At 37.7% G+C, this 26,262-nt stretch overlaps 1 protein-coding gene across 2 annotated transcripts; it reads left to right on the forward strand.

Moving 5' to 3' along the window:
• Positions 1-8,045: 8,045 nt before the first annotated feature.
• Positions 8,046-25,670, forward strand: LOC124824541 (putative fructokinase-6, chloroplastic). Of its 2 annotated transcripts, none has more exons than XM_088092984.1 (7): positions 8,046-8,486; positions 9,041-9,249; positions 17,654-17,866; positions 18,181-18,378; positions 18,471-18,608; positions 24,543-24,659; positions 25,214-25,350. In XM_088092984.1, exons 1-7 carry the CDS (start codon positions 8,345-8,347, stop codon positions 25,253-25,255), a joined length of 1,059 nt encoding a protein of 352 aa, XP_087949110.1. In that variant the 5' UTR covers positions 8,046-8,344; the 3' UTR covers positions 25,256-25,350. The 2 variants fall into 2 exon arrangements, with proteins under 2 accessions (XP_087949110.1, XP_047152931.2); XM_047296975.2 differs by having other exon boundaries at positions 8,054-8,486; positions 25,262-25,670.
• The last annotated feature ends 592 nt before the right edge of the window (positions 25,671-26,262 follow it).

Here is a 26,262-nt window from a genome sequence, read left to right on the forward strand (position 1 = left end):
ACCTCTGTTTCAATTTCTCCTTCAACAACATCATCAGCCTCAATTCTTTCTTCTAAAACAGGTTCAACAACCATACCCCCAACTTCCTCTTCACCTTCACCCATAACCATACCTACAGGTTCAACTTCTACTTCATCTGTATTTTGAGGAATATATTGTAACATATTTATCACCTCAGGTTCAGAGACATTGTGAACAACAAATAGATGAACCTCACCATTAAGCCTGGCTAAGGTAATCATGTGCATGGCTCCTATGTCATCCAACAAAGGTTCCAACCTATTTTCCAAAACAGAATCACCACCAACGCAGTACAACAACTCCTTAAACCCATCATAACCTAGACCTTTTACTACACTGACTACAAGGAAATAGCTCCACATGTCTGGGTCAAAGGATAAACTTGTACTCTCCCCCTCATACTTAAGTTTTCCTTCATTTATGAACTTCCCACCATGGTGAAAAACAACTTCAAAATTTCCTTCCATTACGTACAACACAACAATTATATTTTAACCTATAAAGTAAGAAAAGACTTTAACAATGGGGGACCACAAAAAAAAGCATTAACAATATACACAACCCACTGAAAAAGACAATCAAACAACGCTTTAATAACGAGGGACCACATTGCAATCGAAAACGAAACAATATACAACATACAACAGGTTACGACAACCATAAACGACAAAATCATCACAAAATTCAATCAAAAGCACATTTACTAACCTGAACACGTGGTTCACTTCGAACACTTTCGTCACTGCTTTCCACGTGCTTCACCGCCAACACCTTCCTGATTCTACCGAAATACCACCGATAGATCACTCGCAAATCTAGAAACGATACCTATTGTCCGCCAAATTGGAACCACAAAACACAACCGACAACCCTCGACAAAACCCTCTGCAATTTAGGGATTTCTCCTTCTCATAAAACACTCACTGATTGTGTTCAAAATCAAAACGTTGCGTTTTGATTTACCATAAAAAAACTCTTTTTAAAGCCAGCTCAATGCCACGTCAGTAACATTTCCTCATCTCAGCATCCCAGTCATCAATTTTTTAAACGCCGTCCACCCAACTTAACGGGAAGGACTCAATTGATATGAATTTTCAAAATTAAGGACCATTTTGATACACGTTAAAAAACGAGGACCTAATTGAAACATTCGTACATAAATAGGGATGTACTAAAGGATTAAATCTGAATATTATTGTTCATTTAAATATCATCATATTCATTTTACCTTGTATTTAGATTGAATAGTGGATTTAAAGAGAAAGAGATGCGAGAATAAAGTTGTTTAGATTAAAGAATTTGAGATAAAAATTAGTTAATGATGTGATAGATTTATTAGATTAAAATATATTTTATTTAATAAAAATAGAAAATTATTATTACTTATATTTATTTTATTAATATTATTATATTGTTTATCATTATTGTTTATAATTATTTTATTATTATTATTTGATTTATTATATATATATATTGATAGAGCAGAATTGATATGGACAACGAGTCTCACAAAAGCGTGTTACCTTTGTTGGTGCGTGGTACGAAAAAACAAAGCCGCGTTGCACTTTCATTTTTGTATAATGATTTATCGTGCTCGCTTATGTCAGTCTGTTAATGGATTGCTGAATGCAGCATTTACGTTTATATATATATATATATATATATATATATATATATATATATATATATATATATATAAAAAACTTATCTCATATTAATCCTTTTGTTTGGACTTCAGTTAAAAAATAAAACCAGATGAATTTATCTAAAGTTAAAATAAAAATAAAATAATTTATTATGTTTCTTAGATTTATTAGAGTATGATGTAAATTTTATTTTATATGGATTTTAAAAAGAGTAAAGTATATTGAGACAATATTTAATAAAAACTAAAAATTAATTAAATGTTTCAACTGAAATCCATATATATATATATATATATATATATATATATATATATATATATATATATATATATATATATATATATATAATATCTAATATAATTTGATCATTTTAATTGAAAATTTAAAAGTTTTATAAATAGAATATTAGAATAAAAAGAATAATTAAAATTTCAAAAATATAATTTTATAACTCAAAATTCAAAACGATATAAACATATAAAATAACTAATATTCAAGTTAGAGTTTTTAATAACAAAACATTTTCTCTCTCTTTATTTATATATATATATATATATATATATATATATATATATATATATATATATATATATATATATATATATATATATATAAAGTATAATAGATTTAGATTAAATATTGAGATCATCGTGGATTATGTTCATGTAGGAGAAAAATATATTAAAAAGTAAAAAAAAAAAAGACATAAAAATATAAGTTAATGTATTATTTATTGACCCAAGTCACTCTTCACTCTAACCATTGATGAGACTCGATCTACCTATTAACTGTATTGGTATATTTCTTTTTATAATAATTTTATAATATACTTTTAATTCATTTAACACATAATGTAAAGATGAAATAGTTATAAAAGATAAAATAGTTATAAAGGTGTAAACTTTTATTTTTTTAATAAAAAAATAATTAACAAATAAAGAAAAATAGTGTCTAATAAACATAAAAAAATTTAGTTGTGTCAAAAAAATATATTTATTTTTTCAATTTTGGTAAGTACCACGTAACAATAATAACTTACGTAAATATTGACAACGAAATCGTGTTGCGTGTTTACGTTTTTCAAAATTTGAAAAATAATCTGTCATTATTAAATATTATAATTAAAATTACTAAAAATTAAGTTTTTAAAATTATCTTATTTGTTTTGGATTTAAGAGATATTGAAAAAAACAAATCGAATGAAACAGTTAAATGATATTTGAGGACTATGTACGTTACTTTACATGAAAAGGAATTAATTATATTTGTGAATACATTTTTAAAACTAAAGTATAATAAATTAAGAGTATTTATTAGATAAAGTCCGTGCACTACCTTCACTTTCTTTAATTTTTTATTTCTCTTTCTTCTTTTGTTCTATATTTTTTTTTCTCTCAACTTTATTTTTCCTCTTCCATATTTTATCTATTGGATAACATCTTTTAGTATATCAGAACCTAAGAAATATTTTTATTCGGCTAGATTTTCAAACATTACTTAAAGATTATTTCTTCATTTTCTTTAAGATTGTGTTATAAACTTTAGTGAGATCAGTTAAGAAAAATAAATATTTTAACTTGTTTTACTGTATATTAAATATCTTTTGTATTTGAATAATTTGTTTTAATTCCTATATTTTGAGTGACTTTACCGTAGGTAAGGAAAATTATTTTTTTCTACAACCTTATGATAGATGACATATATATATATATATATATATATATATATATATATATATATATATATATAAACGTGACATGATCTTTAGATTTTGATTACTATGTAGAAATTGTGATTGGTTTGAAAATTGAATGAATGTTTTAGCTTTACTGTGAATTTTTGTTTGACATTTAAAATGTTTTGAATTAGATATTTTTATTGATACATTGATATAGTGACTAGGTTATGTATATGAATTCTAGAATTTTAGTGGTTTAAGTTTAGAATTTTTCTTTACGATAACTTACAACATTGATATAAGCATAAATAATTTAAGTTAAAAGAATCATCCAAGGTTGAGTTGATATGAGTAAAGAATTAAATTTGAGCAAATTATTTTTTGAATTAATCATTTGTATTCTTTAGAACTTGTATTATATAAAATGTTTTAGAAATTATTCTTGAAATCTAGTTTGATTGTTTGTTAAAACTAATTTTTCTTATATTTTTTCTTAAAGAGAAATATAACAGAGACACAAAAATATTATTCTTTGTCCTATTTTTGGTCAAACAAAATATTTTTCGCTTCAGTAAAAATAGGATTAAAAATAATATTGTTTTTTACCTTATTTTTCTTAACAGAAAATAACACTCCCACTAAACCAAAATTTTGTCCAATTTTTAGTGTAGTGAACATATTTTCACTCAAATAAAAATATGTTTGCTCAAGTTGAAAAAAAAAGTTATTGATTTGATCTTTTTATTAACTCATTGAATAATACAAATTGAATATTGATTCTTATATAAAATTGAAGAAGTTTGCATGTTATATGAAAATGGTTGTCAATGATGAAAATTATATGAATTTGTGAACACATGAGATGATAAATAAGTTATTTAATTTAAGTATTAAGCATTGTCACCTAGTAAAAGAAATATCTTAACTTCAGTAATGTTTAAGTCACATTAAAATATTAAGGTAAGAGAAACTAAGATAAGAATTCTTTCACATCATGTGACTTAGGTTGCAATAAACTTATTATGATCATTTGATCTTATATTTGCGAGTAAATCTAAGATATTAAAGTAGATATTAGTTTTTGATGAAACTTAATTAATACATATACTGTATATTAAATTTTGAATGAAAGTAAATGGTTATAACTTATTAATTAAAATAGATTTTTATAACAATTGAGGTAAATTTTTTTCATGTAGGCCTTTAACTAAGCTTGAATTTATCTTCTGAGATTATATATTTTATTCTTTGTAAAGTTCAAATACTAGATTTTTGAAAACGCTAAATAACATATAATCATAATACAGTATACAAAAGTGACTATATATATAATATAAATATGTTCTTAACTCTTTCTAACATTAGGAAATATATAGATGAGATAGCACAATCATATAATTGCGTGAAGGGTGAAAAGCAGAATTGATGAGACAAACCAACTTATACTTTTTATTCACAAAAATTGTGATAACTACAGTTGCTTTTCTCCAAACGTGTTGATGCCAACGAAAGCAACACGACAACAATGTTAAATGTCATACAATTTTCTCACGTATGCAGGTAACAGAACATAGAAAATGATGAAGAGGACATGGTAGTTACTATGAATACAAAGTAGATGCCCATTTATTGCAAGAAAACTTGGTACCATCGGCTAAGCAATTTCACATGGCCCGCTTGATTTAAGTTGTTTTATGGTTCAACAGCTCTGTTACTTGACAACCCATCCCTCAATTACTCAAGTCTAAACACGTTTAACCATGCAGTTCTTATAGATTAGACTACCAAAAAGTAAATGCATTTTGGTGATATAAGTAGTCAAATCAATCCTTTTAAGCAATCCTTCAACAGTATAGTCCCGTACTTATACAGTCTCTAGATCCCTCTCATTCTGGTGCATGTTCGATTCATTCATGTGTCCCTTCTACTAGAAGCCTGCTAAGAACCGCTCTTTGTTTGTGTCTCTTGCACCAATAATCACTACCCGCCCTCATCAGTGTCCGGATGTCACAATATGAGTATTCTTCTTCTTTATCTAACTAAAGTTTATGATTTTAATACCGAACTTAACAAAGTTACCAAATATAAAAGTGAATTATATCCTATAGGTTGACTTCAACTTTCTCGGTAAATTTCAGATGATATTTTAATATATACGTGGATTTGCATTTTTTACATAACTATAGTCAATTTATTTTATAGAATTTATGTGATTCATATAATCGCCTCATTCATGTGATTCTCATCATTTTACGCGCTTTAAGCTTTAAACACATGTAATACACCAATACATTCTTAGAGGAAGACTCATATATCACATTAGTAAATTTACATTATATAAATCAAGTTTAAAGTTTATTTTTTTAATATAGTAATAAAATCATTTAACATTTATCTTGATAAAATTTATTTTTAGTTGAATTCATCATGTAACATGTTATTTAACAGTTATTAAATCACTTATATATATATATATAGTGATAAAATAAATTTACAAAAAACATAAGTAAATTTTATAAAATTAAATTAGATTAAAATTTATTTTTTAATATTTTTGTTTTTAAATTCTTTAATTAAATTTTTTAAATATTTTTTTCTCGCTCTTATTATTGGAAACACATTTTATAGGATATATCATTGATATTAAAAGGGAGAATTTTTGTAGGAAAAAAAAATGGGACAACTAGTGACGGGCTGGAACCTACAAAAAAGTGATGATGGGCTTCATTACCTTGAGAACATTGGCCTGTACAAAGGGCCCAACTTGAACTGGGGATCATGCTGTTCTGAGTACCTCCCTTTGTTCTATTCTCACACCCTTTCTTTTTAAATTTTCTACCCTCTTTTCTTATATATCCCTTTCCCCTTCCACTCGCTTCTTTTAACCCGTCCACCTCCCAATCTCTTTTCTCGTCACCCTCATATAATGAAATTAATATTAACATATACAATTAAAATACATTATATTAATATATCTCAATAAAAAAACATTTTCATTGTTTATCTAGAAAATAAAAATATGTATAATTCTGCATCTGAACAAAATGTTATCAAAGTTCCTAACAAAAGTACATTCTAAGAATGTATGTTGAAAAAAAATTTGTTTACATAGATGCATATGTATCTTGAAAACTTAATACCAACATAATATGTTTTATGAATACTTTTGACATATTGTTAAAAATTAATTTGGTTAATTGGTGTGTATTCTCAACAAATCTTAATCAATAATTGGGCTTAGGTCACTTATTTAAGGTTATTGCTTCTAGCACTTTCATAATTACTAATTACATCCTCAATAAAATAAAAAGACTCAAACACCCTTCACTATCACTACTGTTGCCGTCATCCCTTTCATCATTATCCTGTTGCAAAGGAAGAAAAAGAGAGGCAACGTTGCAAAGCAAAGGAAGAAGAGGAGAGAAAATAAAAAAATAAAAAAATAAAAAAATGAAAAAACTTCTTTCAAGAGGCTCTTTCCAAAACATATTTCACGTATTTTGGAAAATTCTTTTTCAAACAAATTTTATATAGGAGTGTTTAGCAAAATTCATTTGGAAAGGCATTATTCGAAAATATCATTCCAAAAAATTAATACCGAAATATATTTTACTGTTTCGGAAATTCTTTTCCGAAAATCACATTCTAAAGTTTTTGTTATGAAAATTTTATTTTTAAAATCGGATTCAGGAATGTTTTCAAAATATGTATTTCAAAAAGTCGCTTTTACATAAAGCAAAATGTCATTTAGAAAATTTGAGGGATGCATGAGAAAATTGTAAGGATACAGGAAGTAAAAACCGTTATTTAAAATCCAAAATGAGAATGTCCTAGAGTTGGGCTTTGTGGTCTATGTATTATATGAGTGTATACTTTCCTCCCAAAGAATATAGGTGTACATAAACTATAAAATAGGTAAAAATACAGAATTTGTATTTATTATAGTCTAATAAATACAAATTAATTTAAATTTTCTGAAATAGAACAACTTATTATGTAAATTATGTCAGAAAAAGTGTGTACGACACTATTTTGACCATTTTATGACCGCCGTTAATTTTATAAACATGTTTAAGTGAGTTTTTCCATAACTTTCTTTCAGAAAAAAAAGAGTTTTTTAGGGTGAAAATTAACTTATACATGAATTAATTAAAATATATATATTTTTACATAATATATACATGAGTTAAATCAGTTTATTAAGAAGTTAAATTCAATTATTTTTTTAGAACTTGTCCGAAAAGATCTTTAATGTCTTATTTTTTGGAACTAATACTTTTAAAATCTTTTTAAGGGACTAAAAAACATTGTTTTGATGATAATCAATCTTCTCAAACTTCACCAAATTTCTCTCCCTGTTTTTCATATTACTATACCACAGTACTTATTATTTGCCTACTTTATTAATCTTTATAAATAACTTAATTGACCATCTTTGTTATAAAATCCTTCTTCGCAACAATATATATTTTTATCATAAAATTCAAATCGAATATTTTCTTACACAAATCGACTCAAATATAAAAAATGTTTTTACATTGTATTTACTCATACTTTCTGTTTATCATTTATGCATGTGTAAAATCTTCGTTGTTTTTCAAATATTTGCTTACAGGTGGCAACGGTAAATAAACTTGGTTTGTTATTTAACGGTTATAGTAACATGACATGATTCTCAGTTGAACAGCGTCAGCAATAAGCAGTTCAAAACGTGCAGATGCTTATGAATCTTTCTATTGTCTGATAAACAAATAAATAATAAAAAAAGCAGCAGAGAAATTGCACAAATCGTGCATTCTGTTTCCTTTGCTTACTCCGCAACACAACGTAACCCAGATTTCGTCCATTCCAAAGGCAATTTTCACACAAACCCCATCAATTATCTTGCCCACATTCCAAATTCAGAAAAAATATTCAATTTCGGTTGATAAAGAGAGAAAAGAAACGAATTTCAAGAGCCAAGTCCTTGAGGGGTGTTTAGTAGTGATTTCCTTGTTTGATGGCTCTTCACTGTGGCGTTTTCAGCTTCAGGAGTGTAGCTTCTCACCCTCTATGTTCTGTCAAGTTCAGTCAGCCCACTGTCCAAGCTTCCACCTTTGCTTCCCCTCTTACCCCTCCTACTGTCAAATTGAATGTCAGAGGTAATCCAAATTATGGGTCTTCATTAAATCTTAGTTTTATGCATGCTATGAAGAAGAGCAACTGTTTTCTGTTCTGTTTGAACCTTTGCAATGTTTTCGAATATGCTTGTTGCAATTAGGGGAGGCTGCAGTTTGTGCTATCAATATGAGTTGTGTACATGTGAGCTTTTAGGTGTCTTTGGATAATAAACTTAAGACCTTATTTAGTAAACTTTTCTCTGATAAATAATTAAGGCAAGAAACTAATAAGCATGCATTGTCAATTTAAAAGTCTTTCATTATTAACAAAAAAAAGTCCGTGCTTGAATTTAAAAACAGTTATTATAAGAATCAATAATTTTGTTGGTTTTTTTATTAGTTAATAGTGTAGAAAACATAAAAATGTTCTTAAAATAAGCTTAAGATGTTAGTGATAGCCATTAAACTATTTTCGTAAGTGCAAATAAGCTTGCAGAACCTCATTCAAAGTCGTCCTTGTTTAAAAGATCTTGTTATCTAGGGGTATCAAGTTATGATATGAATGCATTTTCACTACTCAACTTTTCTTTGTACAGGAAAGGCTGTTCCTGGTGATGGGACACCTGAAACAAAGGAATCACCTCTTGTGGTTTGTTTTGGGGAAATGCTCATTGATTTTGTCCCAACTGTCAGTGGCCTTTCTTTGGCTGAAGCACCTGCGTTTAAAAAGGCTCCTGGAGGTGCCCCTGCTAATGTTGCAGTAGGCATATCTCGATTAGGGGGTTCATCAGCTTTCATTGGAAAGGTATTATATAGGTACTTCTCTAGGTTGTTTCTATACTTCTGTTATAGGAAGCATCATATTTACTTGTTCGCTTTGGCATACTGCCAATATTGTCTTTGCTAGCAAACTTGATATTGTCCCGGCATCCTTATCCCTGTGCTGTCAAACTTTAGGCTTGTAATGTTAATCAGCATGTTTGTTACATAATCAGATTTTATGAAGAAATAGATGATAAGGTTAATCAATAGTTAACTCCTATTTTGGTCCTTGAAATATTTATGGGATAACAAATTGGTCCCTACAAGATTTGTGTCATTTATTAGTCCCTCCATAGTGAAAGTATCCACCACATAAGTTTCTGTTAGTCTCCAGAAACAATAATGAATTCTGAAGTGATCTAGTAATTGCTAAGATGGCTTGTTAATGTCATCTAAGCATTTGTATGACAACACCATCTAGGCTTTCACTTGGTACGCATGTTGGCAAAATGACAAATTAGTATGATGGGATGTCAAATTTTAAGGAAAGGAATTCAAGTCTGGCATGTGAACCTTTGAGTGGCAAAAACATGGGTTAACCCTTTCTTGACTCACAATACTACTGTAAAGTACCCGGGCAGTGTGAATGGTTTTGGGCATTCGAGTTCTTTTTGGGTGGCTCGCAAGCTCTGTACTTTTGGGGATTCAGTCTCTATTATATAATGGTGTGTGGGTTTGGATAGTTTCTAGGCCTAATTGTTCATGGAAACGAGTGAAAAACAGTATGTGGTGGTACCACATTGTGGAATGGTGACCTAAGCAAGTGGTAGTTAATTTTTTTCAGGTGGCTTGATGCTGGCTTTTGGTTGTTGCTTAGTCGGTTTGGTTAACTTGGGTGGAATTCCTGTTTAGATATTACTGAGTAATGTATTTCATAGAAGTTTGTGTGTCTCTTTGTAATGAACAAAATACCATTGCCTACTCAGGCATAATCAAGAGAGAAAAAAATTTCTAACTGCACTATGGTATTAATCAGCGATCTGAAGCATACTGGCACATAGATAAAATCGTTAGTTAAGCCTCATTTTTGTCCCGCAAAGATTCACATGTCATCACTTTGTATAAGCATCAAATCTGTGCCTGTCTCAGTTTCCTACACCATCAAATATGTGCTTGTCACAGCTTCCAACACCTTCAAAATACACTCCATGCTCAAAAATGCACTTTTTTAAGCCAATTTGGCTAAGAAAACTCTATCATTTTTTTCCAAGTTCTTGCCGCTTGATTGAGGCCATACAAGGCCTTCCTCAGTCTGTGCACCTTATCTTCTTGCCCTTTAATCATAAAACTTACATATGCTTCCTCATCAAGAGATCCATTTACGAAAACTAACTTGACATATAATTGGTACATGGTCTAGCCTCTTAAATCTTTAACTGCAACCATCAATCTTAATGTTTCCATTCTTGCCCAGGTGCATAGGCCTCGTCATAACCAGTTCCTTCTCTATGCAAGAACCTCTTAGCAATTACTTTGACTTTTTGCTTCATCACTTCACCATATGGGTTTACTTGATCTTTGTATACCCACTCAAAAGCGATGAACCTTTTCTTAGATGACAGACTTACTAATTCTCATGTTTGGTTCTTCTCAATTGAGCCAATTTCTTCTTTCATAGTATTGACCCCACTTAGGTTCTGGAATTGATCTTTCAGAGTAAATTGGTCTAACTTCAGACATCAGAACATAGTGCCCTAGTTCACTTTCAGAATCTACTGCAATGTCTGGCATGATAACATAGTCATTTAGATTAGGTGGAAGTTTCCTTACCCTTATGGATCTTCTAAGATCTGGTGGAGCATTTATGTTAATCTCAGATTCAATTAGACTAGTAGATTCAAACATCATTTAGCTGAGTTGCTACTTGCCTTAGATTTCTAATCCCATCTTTTAGTTTCATCAACCACCATATCTCTATTTACTATCATTTTCTTCTTGCCTCTTGTAGAATGATAACCGATGAATATCATCTGCTCTTCCTTGTTGCCAAGTTTCCTTCTAAACTGATCTAACACATGCTTGAAACAAATTGATCAGCACTAGGCTTTCTACCTGTCCAAGCTTCCTCGCGTGTCTTTCCTTCTAGCTTCTTAGTGGGTGATCTCATTAGAATATATACATATATAGAGACTTTCTCACCCCATGGATAACTTGGTAAGCCTTTTCTCCTCAACGTCTCATCATGTTCATGATGTTTTTTTTTTCCTTTCTACAATATCATTATATTCTGGTGTATAGGGAGGTGTAACTTCATGGATAACATAACACCCTCTCTGTTACGTGCCTGACCACGTAACTTGCCTTACACCGTGAATGGAACGAAACTCTCGTGAATAAAAACGCTTTATTATTGAAACTCTGGAAATCACGAACCAACTAATGACTGGGAGCAGGTTCTCCTTCAGTCACACGAGAGCATAACCTCTCTTACAATATTCAAAATAATCAAAAACATATCCTGACCCTAGGTGCCTCTCCTAATTAATACTAATTACTCCTTCCAGAAATGGTAAGGAATAATCATAATTGCCAATTTATTATAATTAAACTTAATTGCCTAATTAATATAATTATCTGGAAAGAATAAATCTGTCCTTATTAACTCTATTTATTACTGCCTTAATTACAAAAATACTCTGCATATCCTTCCGCTAGCCAGCTATTTATTATGGACGCTCGTTCCTGTTAGGACGCTCGTCCTCGCCCATCGTAGGGACGCTCGTCCTCTCGTCCCTGTTAGGACGTTCGTCCATGTTCTGCTCGTCCTCGCTCGTCCTCGCCCCTTGCTCCGAACGTTCGTCCATGTTAGGACGTTCGACCTCGCCCACCATCTCCCTCCTGTATTTCTTCCTCTCATACACTCGCCAGGCCCTAACATTACCCACCCCCTGAAGATCAACCTTGTCCCCAAGGTTGAAGTCAGGATATTGGTCTTGGATGGTGAGGGCATCTTCCCATGTAGCCTCGTCAGGTCCTCCCTCTTGCCATTCGACCAAGACTTCCTGTCGTGCGTCCGTCCCCTGGTGCACTTGCCTGTTGTCCAACACTCTGACCGGTCGTGGAGACGGTTCTTCCACCTCCAGATCTTGGGGTAACTCTGACTCGACCTGGTGGTCCCCTGCTGCCTTCTTTAATTGTGACACATGGAACACGGGATGTATTCGGGCGGTCTCTGGTAATTGCAGCTTAAATGCGACTGCTCCTACCTGCTGAATGACCAGGAAGGGACCAAAATAGCGAGCGGCCAACTTAGACTGCACCAGGGACGACATCGTCGTTTGACGGTGAGGTCTAATCTTCAGATAGACCCAATCTCCCACTCCTACTTGGGACGGTCTTCTTGCCTTATCTGCCTGCCTTACCATTAATTCCTGTGCCCTGGCTAGATGGAACTTTAGCTGTCGGAGGGCTTCGTCTCTGGTCTGTAATTCCTGACTGACGGACTCCACTAAAGTTTCTCCTGGGACGAACCTATGCAGGGAAGGTGGCGGTCGTCCGTAGACAGTTTCAAATGGCGTGCATTTGGCTGATTCCTGATAGCTGGTGTTGTACCAATATTCCGCCCATGGAATCACAGCGCTCCAGCCCTTGGGCTGCTCAGAACAAAAACATCTCAGATACCCTTCCAGGACCCTGTTGAGGACCTCCGTCTGTCCATCCGTCTCCGGGTGATAGGCTGTGCTCATCTTCAGTCGCGTGCCTTGTAACTTGAACAACTCCTTCCAAAAATTACTTAAGAACAGTGGATCCCGGTCACTTACGATCGAGAGTGGTACCCCATGTAAGCGGACAACCTCTTTCACGAAAATTTCGGCTATGGTGCGAGCGGAATATGGGTGTTTTAGGGGTATGAAGTGACCGTATTTGCTGAGTCGATCCACCACCACTAATACAGCATCATATCCTCTAGACTTGGGTAGTTTGACAATAAAGTCCATACTTATCTCCTCCCAAATGGCGTTGGGAATGGGTAACGGCTGCAGCAGTCCTTGCGGAGATGAGGTTAGATATTTATGCTGTTGACAGACTAGACAGTGGGCCACGAATTCGGTCACTGCTTTCTTCATTCCCACCCAATAAAGTGATTGTGCCACCTTGCGGTACGTCCGGTAAACCCCTGAATGGCCCCCTGTGTGTGTGGAATGAAATTCGGCTATCAGCTTGGGCACCCAGGCCGAACGCGCTGACAGCACGAGCCTCCCTTTATAGTGCAAGCGCTCGTTCTCCAGCGTGAACGAGGGGTGGGAGTTGGGGTCTTTCTTTAAGTCCTCAATCACCTTCCGTAGCTCCTCATCCGCCTCGACTTCCTCCAAAATCTCTCTGAAATCTTGCCAATATGGCCGAACCACCACCGTCAACTCCTTCTCGTCCCGCAGCTCATCCTCATCCTTGCGGGATAGGGCGTCAGCCACCTTGTTGGTCACCCCGGATTTGTACACGATCTCAAAGTCGTATCCCAGGAGCTTTGCCAGCCAATTCTGCTGATTTTGAGTGGTGATGCGTTGCTCCAAGAGATACTTCAAACTTCTCTGATCCGTGTGAACCACAAACCGTTGCCCCAATAGGTACGGCCTCCAATGTTGTATGGCCAAAACCAGGGCCATGAGTTCCTTCTCATAGATTGACTTCCCTAACGTTCCCTCCGATAGCGCTTTGCTAAAGAAAGCTATGGGCTGCTTCCCTTGCATGAGTACCGCTCCTATCCCTCTTCCGGATGCGTCACACTCAATGTGGAATGGCTGGTTAAAATCCGGAAGGATCAATACCGGTGCTGTCGTTATGGCCTTCTTCAACTTAAGCATGGCGTCCTCTGCTTGCTCCGTCCACGCGAACTGTCCTTTCTTGAGGAGGTCGGTCAAAGGCCGGGCAATCTTCCCATAGTCCTTTACGAACCTCCTGTAGTAGCCTGTCAGCCCTAGGAAACCCCTCAAAGCCTTTACTGTCTTCGGTTTCTCCCACTCCATCACTGCCCGCACCTTGTCCTCGTCCATCTCCACCCCTTTCTCTGATATCCGATGGCCCAAATACCCTATTTGAGTTCTGCCGAAGTCGCACTTCTTCCGGTTGGCCACCCATCTATGTGCCACCAATTCCCTTAGCACCGTCGCCACCTGTTCCAAGTGCTCGTCCCAGGTGCGGCTATACACCAGTATATCATCAAAGAATACCAGTACGAACTTCCGCAAGTAAGGCTGTAACAGTTGGTTCATGGCACTCTGAAAAGTGGCTGGCGCGTTGGTTAGGCCGAACGGCATTACCATGAATTCGTAGTGGCCCTGGTGCGTCCGGAAAGCCGTCTTCTCTATGTCACCAGCTCCCATTCGTATTTGATGATAGCCTGATTTTAAATCCACCTTCGAGAAGTACTTGGCTCCCCGCAGTTCGTCCAACAACTCCTCTATCAAGGGAATAGGGAATTTGTCAGGCACGGTGGCTCGGTTTAGGGCCCTGTAGTCCACACAAAACCGCCAGCTGCCATCTTTTTTTTTCACCAAAATTACAGGGCTTGAATACGGGCTGGTGCTTGATCTTATGACGCCTGCCGCCAGCATTTCCGCCACCTGTTTCTCAATCTCCTCCTTCATTACATGGGGGTACCTGTACGGCCTTACATTTACGGGGTCTGTACCTTCCTTCAAGGGAATTCGATGAACCATTCCTCTATCAGGCGGAAGTCCCTCCGGCTCCTGAAACACTTCAGCGTATCGCTCCAGTATTCGCTGCATGTCGAGCGTCTGCGTCCGAGTCAGTTCTGGACCGAACGTCTCTTTTTCCGGAACGTACGGTTTGGGTTCCTTCTCCTTCTCTGCCTTTCCTAGCTCCCACACTAATAACCAGACCTCGACTTCCGTCATTTTAAGCAAAGCTGACGGTTCCACCAACCTCCTAGTTAGCGTTGGATCTCCCTTGATAATCACCCTGTTCCCTGCCTGTACGTACGCCATGGTTAGCTGCCTCCAGTTTATGACTACCTCGCCCAGCTTAGCCAACCATTCGACCCCCAGAATCACATCCACTCCGCCCAATTCGAACAAGTGAAAACGTTCGTTGATCACTATCTCCCCTACCTGGATCGTTACTGACTCACAACATCCTCGCGTCTCCTTCCTCCGTTCATCCCCCAAGCTCACCCGGTAGGGTGGTGTATCCACTACGGGTAAGGATAGTTCTTCCACCAGCTCCCTGCTTATGAAGTTGTGGCTGGCGCCACTGTCAATCAGGATCAGCACCTGATGCGTCCCTATTTGGCCGTGCAGCTTCATCGTTTGGGGCTGGGTGAGCCCTCCGGCTGAGAAAGCAGACAGCTCCAGTTGTTCGCATTCTACCTCCACCTCTTCTTCCCCTCCTGGCTCCTCTTCTTCGGCCAATATCAGCGTCCGAATTCCTCTTTCTGGACAGCGGTGGCCTGGACCGTACGGTCCTCCGCACCGGAAACACTTCCCCTCCTCCCTTCGCTTGACGTACTCTGCGTACGGTAAATCCCGTACGTTCCTGCCTTGCGCGTTGGAGAACGTACGCTCATCCCCTCTCCTGGGGCCTCCTTCGGCGTTCGTCCGGTTCTGGGTGTTGCGGCTAGGGTCCACCCTTGCCACTGACCCGCTCGTCTTTCCCCACGACTGCCCCTTGTTGCTGATTCCTCCACTCACCCGCGTCCCTGCTTGGAACGCCTCTACGTCCCTGGCTAGTCTCATGACATCCATGAAGTCCTTTGGGTCTAGCAACCTGAGTTGGTTACGAATCCCCTCTTGTAGGCCGGCCATGAAATACCCCATTAACTGTGCCTCGGGCATTTGTTCTGCTTGACTCGCCAATACCTCGAATTCCTGGATGTAGTCTCCCACGGAACCCGACTGTCTGCAGGCTGCCAGTCTCTCAAAGACCGTTCCTTGGTTTCGGCCTCCAAACCGAACCACTAATGCCTCCTTTAACCCAGCCCATGACCGGTTTCGGGCTTTCTCCCTCCAAAACCTGAACCAGTGTCCTGCTATTCCCTCCATGCTGATGTACGCCAGCCGCAACTTCTCGTCCTCGGGCACCCCTTGGAGTTCGAAGAATTTGTCCGCCCTATAAATCCAGTTCATAGGTTCGCTGCCTTCGAATACGGGCAATTCAACCTTCTTCCTCCAATAAGGTTGCTCTTCTCGGTGTCCCCCTCCTAAGCCTCCTCCAGCTCTCTCATCCTCGTCATTCCTTCTTCCATTTACTGACCCCTGGCTACTATCCAGGCGTCCCTCCTCCCGTCGACCTCGCTCGCCTAGTATCCTTACTAGTTCCTGGACTGCCGATTCCAGCCCGCCCATGGAGATTTCTAGGGTCTCGATCCTCCCGTCCATAGCAGTCATTTTTCCCTCCATTACGCTCTCCACCCTTCAATAAGATCCGGCAGGTCGGACCAATTTGTTACGTGCCTGACCACGTAACTTGCCTTACACCGTGAATGGAACGAAACTCTCGTGAATAAAAACGCTTTATTATTGAAACTCTGGAAATCACGAACCAACTAATGACTGGGAGCAGGTTCTCCTTCAGTCACACGAGAGCATAACCTCTCTTACAATATTCAAAATAATCAAAAACATATCCTGACCCTAGGTGCCTCTCCTAATTAATACTAATTACTCCTTCCAGAAATGGTAAGGAATAATCATAATTGCCAATTTATTATAATTAAACTTAATTGCCTAATTAATATAATTATCTGGAAAGAATAAATCTGTCCTTATTAACTCTATTTATTACTGCCTTAATTACAAAAATACTCTGCCTATCCTTCCGCTAGCCAGCTATTTATTATGGACGCTCGTTCCTGTTAGGACGCTCGTCCTCGCCCATCGTAGGGACGCTCGTCCTCTCGTCCCTGTTAGGACGTTCGTCCATGTTCTGCTCGTCCTCGCTCGTCCTCGCCCCTTGCTCCGAACGTTCGTCCATGTTAGGACGTTCGACCTCGCCCACCATCTCCCTCCTGTATTTCTTCCTCTCATACACTCGCCAGGCCCTAACACTCTCCTTCATAGTTGCTATTGAATTCATCTGAAACATATTCACAACCACCGTCAGTTATTATAATTTTCAGTAAATTGCCACTTTGCCTCTAAGCTAGGGACTTGAATTTCTTAAACATATCAAACACATCACTTTTGTTATTAATCAAGTTGACTCACACCCTCCTATTCAAATCATCAATAAAGTTGACCACACCTTTTTAACTGTCTAACACCTTCTATAATTTGAATTACAACCACTAACAGTTTGGTTTGAAAGTCAAATGAGAATCTGATACCTAGATCAATAAACTCTGATTTTGGTATTTTATTCTCTTACAAGTTAGAAGTCATTGTTAAAATGTCTCTTCTAAATTCGAGTAATGTTTTTTGCAACGTGAACAGGTCGGCGAAGATGAATTTGGATATATGCTTGCGGATATACTAAAGGAAAATAATGTAAACCATGAAGGGATGCGTTTTGACCCTGGTGCACGTACTGCCTTGGCATTTGTTACACTGAGGAGTGATGGAGAGCGAGAGTTCATGTTTTATCGTAATCCCAGTGCTGATATGCTGCTCCAAGAAGATGAGCTTGATTTGGACCTAATCAGAAAGGTAAAACCAAAAGCAGAATTTGTGGTTGTCAAACTAAAGCAAAATGTACCCCGAGTGGAATAAAAGGGAAATCAAACCTCTATCGAGCATGTTACTCAACATTCTTTCTGTTGCACTTTTCTCACGTAATATTTGTTCAGTTATTTAATATCACTTCTTTCAACTAATACTTGGTGAATTTGTTTAACTATTAGTATCCCTTTGGATGAATTTCTTCACTGCCAAGTCTATGTTTCACTTCTTAATATGTTCTGCTCTAACTCTTCTAAATTTATGAATTATAGTAATATTGTTCTATTGTTTCATGCTACAAGGCGAAGATTTTCCATTATGGTTCTATAAGTCTTATAACAGAACCATGCAAATCAGCACACATTGCTGCAGCAAAGGCTGCAAAAGATGCTGGTGTAGTTCTGTCTTATGATCCTAACCTGAGGCTTCCTTTATGGCCTTCTGAAGATAGTGCAAGAGAAGGAATTCTGAGTATATGGGAGACTGCAGATATCATTAAGGTAGAACATATATTGATTATAGTCTTTAGAAATAGGCTTTTCTCGCTCTCTTTTCTAGAGTATGGAATGTAACAATATGATGACTGTTTCAGGTAAGTGAAGAAGAGATTTCTTTTCTTACAAAAGGTGAGGACCCATACGATGATGCTGTTGTACGTAAACTATTCCACGAAAACCTCAAGCTACTCCTAGTTACTGAAGGTGCAGAAGGTTGTAGATATTACACCAAGGTAAGCCTTCCAAACATGCCATTTTCCAAAATTCATTTCAACTCTTGCTAATATTTGTTTCATGGTCACCATTTGATGTATCACGAGGCAGTAATGTTTACTAATTAAGCACTTGTTGCATAAACTGTACCCTCATATTCCAGCAGATTAAGAATTGAAGCAGCTTATTTGTAGCACAAAAAAGCTGCAAATCACATTACAGTGTTTGTGTCATTTAGAAAAAATGAATCCAAGAACTCTTCTACCAATAGAATGTCCTGTTATCCCTTGAAGCCAAAGTTAAGGCAAAGCAGCTTGTGGGATTTGAACGCAGCACCAAGTGTCTCACAGAGAGACTTGGAGCCACTTGAGCCAAGGTTCTTAATCTTAGCAAAATTTTCAAAGTAGGATGTTGATGAAAAAGATATGTAATAATAAACCTTCTGTTAGGTTCTTTTAGGCAAAGAGCCGTAACAGATAATTCTCCCTTCTCACAACACTCAAACAATAACCAAGAAATTAAATGTATGAGTATTTCATTAATTCTGTAAAGTATGTCAAACAGAATGACAAGTAAGAATCCCAAGGAAGCCTCCCTTCCTCCACTGGAAAATGTCCAGTCTAATTTCCCAAGAGTAAAATATCTCATAAAAAAAACCCCTCTCCACTTATTCTACTACTATTTATACTATCTTGCCCCTCTAACAAACTTCTAACAGACTTTCCCTCTTAACTTCCTTTCCCGCCTTTATTTCTCCTAACATACACTTTTATTCCTCTATCAATACCCCCCTCCATCTCAGCAACCTTGTCCTCAAGGTTGAAATCCGGAAACTGGTGCTTGATGTACCGTTCCTCTTCCCAAGTTGCTCCTTCTACTCCACCCTCCTGCCACTGGATCAGAACTTGGGACACCTTTTCTCCTTGTTGATCTTTGTCTCGCCTCTGCAATACCTTCAAAGGTCTGTATAATGGACCTTGCACCTGTAATTCTTCCGGCAATTCTCCTTCCACCTTATTCTCCCCTACAGCTTTCTTCAATTGTGACACATGAAAGATCGGGTGTATTCTGGCTGTTTCTGGCAGCTGCAATTTAAAAGCCACTGGACCCACTTGTTTTTCAACCAAGAAAGGTCCGTAATAACGAGCAGACAGTTTGGGATGCAACTTGGTTGGCATTGACACTTGTCTATGGGGCCTTATCTTAAGGAAGACCCAATCTCCTTCTTTCACACTAGACTCCTTCCTCTTTCTATTCGCATACTGCACCATCCGTTCTTGCGCTCTAGCCAAATGATGTTGCAATTGCTTGAGAGCTTCATCTCTCGTTTGTAAGTCCTGTGCCACCGCTTCTACCACCGTTTCTCCTGGAATGAATCTGTTTAGTGTAGGTGGGGCTCTGCCATAAACCGTCTCAAAAGGAGTGCATTTTGCTGCTCCTTGATAGCTGGTATTATACCAGTATTCAGCCCATGCTAACACGGTGTTCCATGCCTTCGGTTGTTCTGAACAGAAACACCGTAAATAGGTCTCCAATATCCTATTCAATACCTCAGTTTGGCCATCCGTTTCCGGATGGTAGGCAGTACTCATTCTCAATTTGGTGCCCTGAATTCGAAACAGCTCCTTCCAAAAAATGCTAATGAAGAGAGGATCCCGGTCACTAACAATTGATACGGGTATCCCGTGCAATCGCACCACCTCTCTTACGAAAATTTCTGCAATTACCTTTGCTGTATAAGGATGCTTGATGGGGATAAAGTGCCCATATTTGCTCAACCTGTCCACCACCACCAGTATCGTGTCGAACCCCTGAGATTTTGGCAATTTAACCACAAAATCCATACTTACTTCTTCCCATATTGCCTTGGGGATTGGCAATGGTTGTAGAAGCCCCTGGGGAGATGATGCCATATATTTGTGTTGCTGACAGATCAAACAAGCAGCTACATAATCGGTCACCCTCTTCTTCATACCCCTCCAGTGAAAAGCCTGAGCGAGTCTCCTATATGTTCGATATACCCCTGAATGGCCCCCTATAGTCGAATCATGGAATTCTGCTAAAAGCTTGGGTATCCATTCAGACTTCTCTGAAAGCACGAGCCGTCCTTTAAAATGTAATCTCTCGTTCTCCATGGTGTAAGCGGGATGGGAGTCAGGATCTTGTTTTATCTCTTCCATTATTTTTTTCAGTCCTTCATCATTCTCTACTTCCTCCAAAAGCTCTTGAAAATCAGGCCAATATGGCCTGGATATACCTTGCAGCATCTTATCCCCTTCTCCCCCATCTTCACCTTTTCTAGATAATCCATCGGCCACTCTGTTTGAAGCTCCCGTTCTATAATAGATATCAAACTCATACCCCATGAGTTTTGCTAACCAGTTCTGCTGGTTTTGAGTGGTTATGCGTTGCTCCAACAAATGTTTCAGGCTTTTCTGGTCTGTAAATACACTGAAACGTCTTCCCAGTAAATACGGACGCCAGTGTTGAATGGCTAGCACCAGTGCCATCAACTCCTTCTCATACACCGACTTGCCCAATGAGCCTTCTGACAATGCCTTGCTGTAATAAGCTATGGGCTTCTTGTTTTGTGACAATACCGCTCCTATTCCTTTCCCGGAAGCATCACATTCCACTTGAAACGCCTGTGAAAAATCAGGCAGAGCTAGTACAGGAGCAGTAGTGACTGCCTTCTTCAATGCTTGCATGGCTGCCTCCCCCATTTCCGTCCACTCAAACTTCCCCTTTTTTAAGAGATCTGTGAGAGGTCTCGCGATCTTCCCATAATCTTTTACAAATCTTCTATAGTAACCGGTGAGTCCTAAGAAACCTCTCAGCTCTTTGATACATCTGGGCGCTGGCCAATCAGTCACCGCTGACACCTTCTCACCATCCATCTCAACTCCTTGCTTTGATATCAGATGACCCAAATAGCGAATCTGTCTCTTACCAAATTCGCATTTTTTCTTGTTTGCAAATAGCCTATGTTGCCGCAGCACCTCCATCACTTGTCTGAGGTGATCTTCATGAGCTTCCCACGATTTGCTGTACACAAGGATGTCGTCAAAAAAGACCAACACACTCTTCCTCAAGAAAGGTCTCAACAGTGAATTCATCATATCCTGGAAAGTGGCCGGAGCGTTTGTGAGGCCGAAGGGCATTACGAGGAATTCGTAATGTCCCACATGAGTCCGAAACGCTGTTTTTGGGACATCGTCTTCCTTCATCCGTATTTGATGGTACCCCGATTTAAGGTCCACCTTGGAAAAAAAATCTGCTCCATGAAGTTCATCTAATAATTCTTCAATCACGGGTATGGGGTATTTGTTTGGGATGGTAACTTTGTTTAAAGCTCTGTAATCAATACAGAAACGCCAGCTCCCATCTTTTTTTTTAACTAAAATAACCGGGCTAGAATATGGGCTGTTACTGGGCCTGATAATGCCCAAGCCCATCATCTCCTGTACCTGTTTTTCTATTTCAGCTTTCATCAGATGAGGGTATCTATACGGTCTTACGTTTACAGGTTCGGTGCCTTCTTTAAGGGTTATCTGGTGATCAACCCGCCTGACAGGAGGAAGTCCCTGCACTTCCTCGAACACTACCTCGAATTCCTGCAAAATTTCCTCTAAATTTTGTTTTTGCATGATGGTTAAGTCTTCTTCCCTTAGCTGTCCCTCTGCTGTTTCAGCTTTATACATACTCCATACCACCGCCACTGTCTCTATCTCAGCTTCCTTTTGCAACATTTCAGGGGTAATTAATTTTTTCATTAATGTGCTGTCCCCCCTTAACACCACCTCAGCATCTGCTGACCCATACTTCAATGTCATCTTCTTCCAATCCACCCTTATCTCTCCCAATTTTGCTAACCACGCCACTCCCAACACTACATCCACTCCACCTAAATCAAATATGTAGAAATCCTCTCGCACTTCCGCTCCCTCCAACGCCACCGACAGCCCTTTGCAACACCCTTGTGTCTCCTTTCTCTGGCCATCTCCCAAACATACCCGATAGGGTGGCGTCTCCTCTTTCTCTAACCTCAGTTCGTCGACCAAGTGAGCTGAGATAAAATTATGACTCGCCCCGCTGTCGATTAATACGATGATCCTCCGCTCTCGAACCCATCCAGCCATCTTCATGGTGTTGGATTGCGTCACCCCCCCGGCTGAATAGACCGACAGCTCCATGCAACACTGTTCTGCTTCTTCCATCGTCTCCGCATCTTCCTCGTCGTCATCGGCTCCCATAATCATCACCTTAAAACTCCTCTCTGCGCAGCGATGCCCGGGACTATACGGTCCGCCACAGTGAAAGCAACGGCCCTCCTCCCTCCTTTTGAGATATTCCGAATATGGCAGTGTTCGCACTCCGCGATTCGACCCGCCACCACCGGACGTACTTTCGACTTTCGAACCGGCGGTTCTGGTCGTTGCCTCTTTCTTCTGACCCATACCTCCATTGCTGCTTGTGCGTCCCTCCGATGGCCCCCGATAGATCTCCGTGCTAGCCACTGTTCCCCCACTGACAGCGTATTTTCCCCACGTTGGTCCTCCTTTACTCCCCGCGCCTCCTTTGATCACCCTCGATATCAGCCCCGATTGTTCTACGTCTCGTGCCCTCTCCATTGCGGTTAATAAATCGCGAGGGTCGTATGGTCGGACAAGATCCCTTAATTCCTCTTGGAGTCCCGCAAAGAAATACCCCAGCAACTGTTCCTCCGTCACGCCATCCGCTTGAGCCACCAGGATTTCGAACTCCCGAACATATTCCGCCACCGATTCTCGTTGTCTCACTGCCGCTAATTTTTCGAAGATCGTTCCCCGGTGTCTACCTCCAAATCTCCTGACCATCGCCTCCGTTAACGTCGCCCAGGTATGTTTCTTAACTTTCTTCCGCCAAAAACGAAACCAGTAGTTCGCTTCTCCCTCCATGCAAATGTACACCAGTTTCATCTTCTCCTTTTCAGTTACACTCTGTATTTCAAAAAACTTCTCTGCTCTCGCAATCCATCCCGTCGGATCGATCCCTTCGAAAGTGGGTAATTCCACTCTCTTCATCCAACTCTTCTGTACATCCGCCCTTTCTTCCTCCGATTCATCCTCCGATTCGTCCTCCTCCGTCTCTCGACTTCCATTAACCGAATGACTGCCCTCCGAACTCCTTCCCTGGTTCCTTCTTCTCTCATGTTTCCCCAATCGTCTTCCACGGTCGCGATTCCCGTCTCGAGCCCTTCCTCTCATCTCCTCTCGAATCTCTTCCAACATGGCTTCCATGGACTCGAACTTTCCTTCCCACCTTTCCTCCAGTGCATTCATCTTGTTCTCCATCGCGCAACTCCTCCGATCTGGATCCGGCAGGTCGGACCAAATCTGTTAGGTTCTTTTAGGCAAAGAGCCGTAACAGATAATTCTCCCTTCTCACAACACTCAAACAATAACCAAGAAATTAAATGTATGAGTATTTCATTAATTCTGTAAAGTATGTCAAACAGAATGACAAGTAAGAATCCCAAGGAAGCCTCCCTTCCTCCACTGGAAAATGTCCAGTCTAATTTCCCAAGAGTAAAATATCTCATAAAAAAAACCCCTCTCCACTTATTCTACTACTATTTATACTATCTTGCCCCTCTAACAAACTTCTAACAGACTTTCCCTCTTAACTTCCTTTCCCGCCTTTATTTCTCCTAACATACACTTTTATTCCTCTATCACCTTCAATGAGTCCTTGTTGTAATTCTTGAATACAATAGTGGGAACATAAAATTGTTGAAAACAAAATAGGGAATATTTGTTTGGCATCCTCTCTTCTTTTGGAAATTGATTGTTGAAGATAACTAAAAGAAGTATTGGAAAAGTTATTAGCTACAAATTCTAATGGCATTTCTGCTGCTAAACATAGTGTACTATTGATTATTATGATTTGAAACCTGTCCTGGTATTTCTTTGCAGGAGTTCAGTGGCAGGGTGAAGGGATTGAAGGTGGATGCTGTTGACACTACTGGTGCTGGTGATGCTTTTGTGGCTGGAATGTTATCACAATTATCTGTGAATCTTTCATTGATTCAGGTAAGGAAAATGTATTTGCTTTTGTTATTAACACATCCCAAAAGTTTACATCTCACAACTGCAGAAACTCTTGCAGTATGGAGCACATATTATTGTTTAAATTATTGAAAGAAATCTCAATCTCTTGCCTTAAATTCTGTGATTTTATGGCTGTAAATGTAAAACACGGAAGAATTGGGAACTGGAATAAGGAAAAAAGTGTTCTTAATCTTTATACTTTCGGTAACACTAGAATTTAGTGTTTCTATTTTCAAAATGGATGAGTTTACTACTCCAACTTCAGAAATATGTGCTTTAGTATTGCCCAGTGTTTAAACTTTAGTAATAATTTTTTTATTATCACTACAAAGTTAAGTTCACTTATTTTAAAATTGGAAAACTAAATTCTTCAATTTGAAATATAAAAGCCAAAACTGAAATTGGAAAAACCAAACATACATTTCCCCTGAAAATAATCACTCTGCAAATGGGTGCCCACAAGTGAGTTTAAGGCTTTAGAATTTAACTGAAATGTGCTAACAATATAATAAGTTTTACAATGTTATTTATTATAGATTATCATGCATGGTGAGACTGGCAACTTTTATGATTTATGACTGTAGAAAGAAGAAGAGTTGAGAGATTCTCTAAAGTTTGCTAATGTCTGTGGTGCATTGACTGTGACTGAGAGAGGTGCAATTCCAGCTTTACCTACCAAGGAAGCTGTTCTTGATGCTATGCTTAAGCCAGTCTCCTAGCTTTGCGGCCACTCAATGTAATTATGTGGTGAGTGAGGATAATTCTTTCTGGAGAGGGGAATTTAAATTCTTCTGGGAAATTGTGAGCTAGGACAATGAATAAAAACTGGTCATTTAGTTCAGGCAAAATTCTACATTAATCAAGTTCATTTCTAATGGAGAATTGTTCTCCATGTATCCATTTGTACTTGATCTATGATGTAGAAGTTTCTATGTAATTTGTGATATATTTTTTAATTCAACTAAAGCATAAAACGGAATTTTGTACATAAAATACTTGATACTATAAAAAATATATGCACAGTTTAAGTAGATTAGGTAATATCAAATTTATAAATGGTTTCTATAGTGAGTCTCTTATGTAGTTTAACAATTATTAAAATTTGCTTTCCAATACCAATTTTCATACATTTATGATCATAATAACTTGTATTTAAAGAATTGTTTTTAATTTTTATATTACTTTATTTCATTTTTAATTATGTTTTTTTAGTTATACTTTTCATTCTTCAAACATCTATATAATATTATGTGTAACAATTTTTTTTAATTATATAAGTGTATACGACATATATTTCTCAATAAAAAGTATATTAATTAACCTTGTTATACTACAAAGGATTAAATTTAACACCAAATAGCATTAAACAACATAATAGTGTTAACTTCATAAAAATTTAAACGGATATCCTCAAACAAACTTGACTTAAAGACATGAACTATTCCATTTTAAGAGAAATATTGTCACTTTAAGAGAAATATTGAATTCAAATATCCATTCTTTATTATATTAGTGACCTCATTTAGTCTCTCTTTAAAGTTAGAAACTTTTGTCATATTCTCTTTATAAGATAAGTACTTGATAT

This window comes from Vigna umbellata, chromosome 1 (genome assembly GCF_029865625.1).
Source record: "Vigna umbellata cultivar VRB3 chromosome 1, Vumbellata_1.0, whole genome shotgun sequence".
NCBI classification, from domain to species: domain Eukaryota; kingdom Viridiplantae; phylum Streptophyta; class Magnoliopsida; order Fabales; family Fabaceae; genus Vigna; species Vigna umbellata.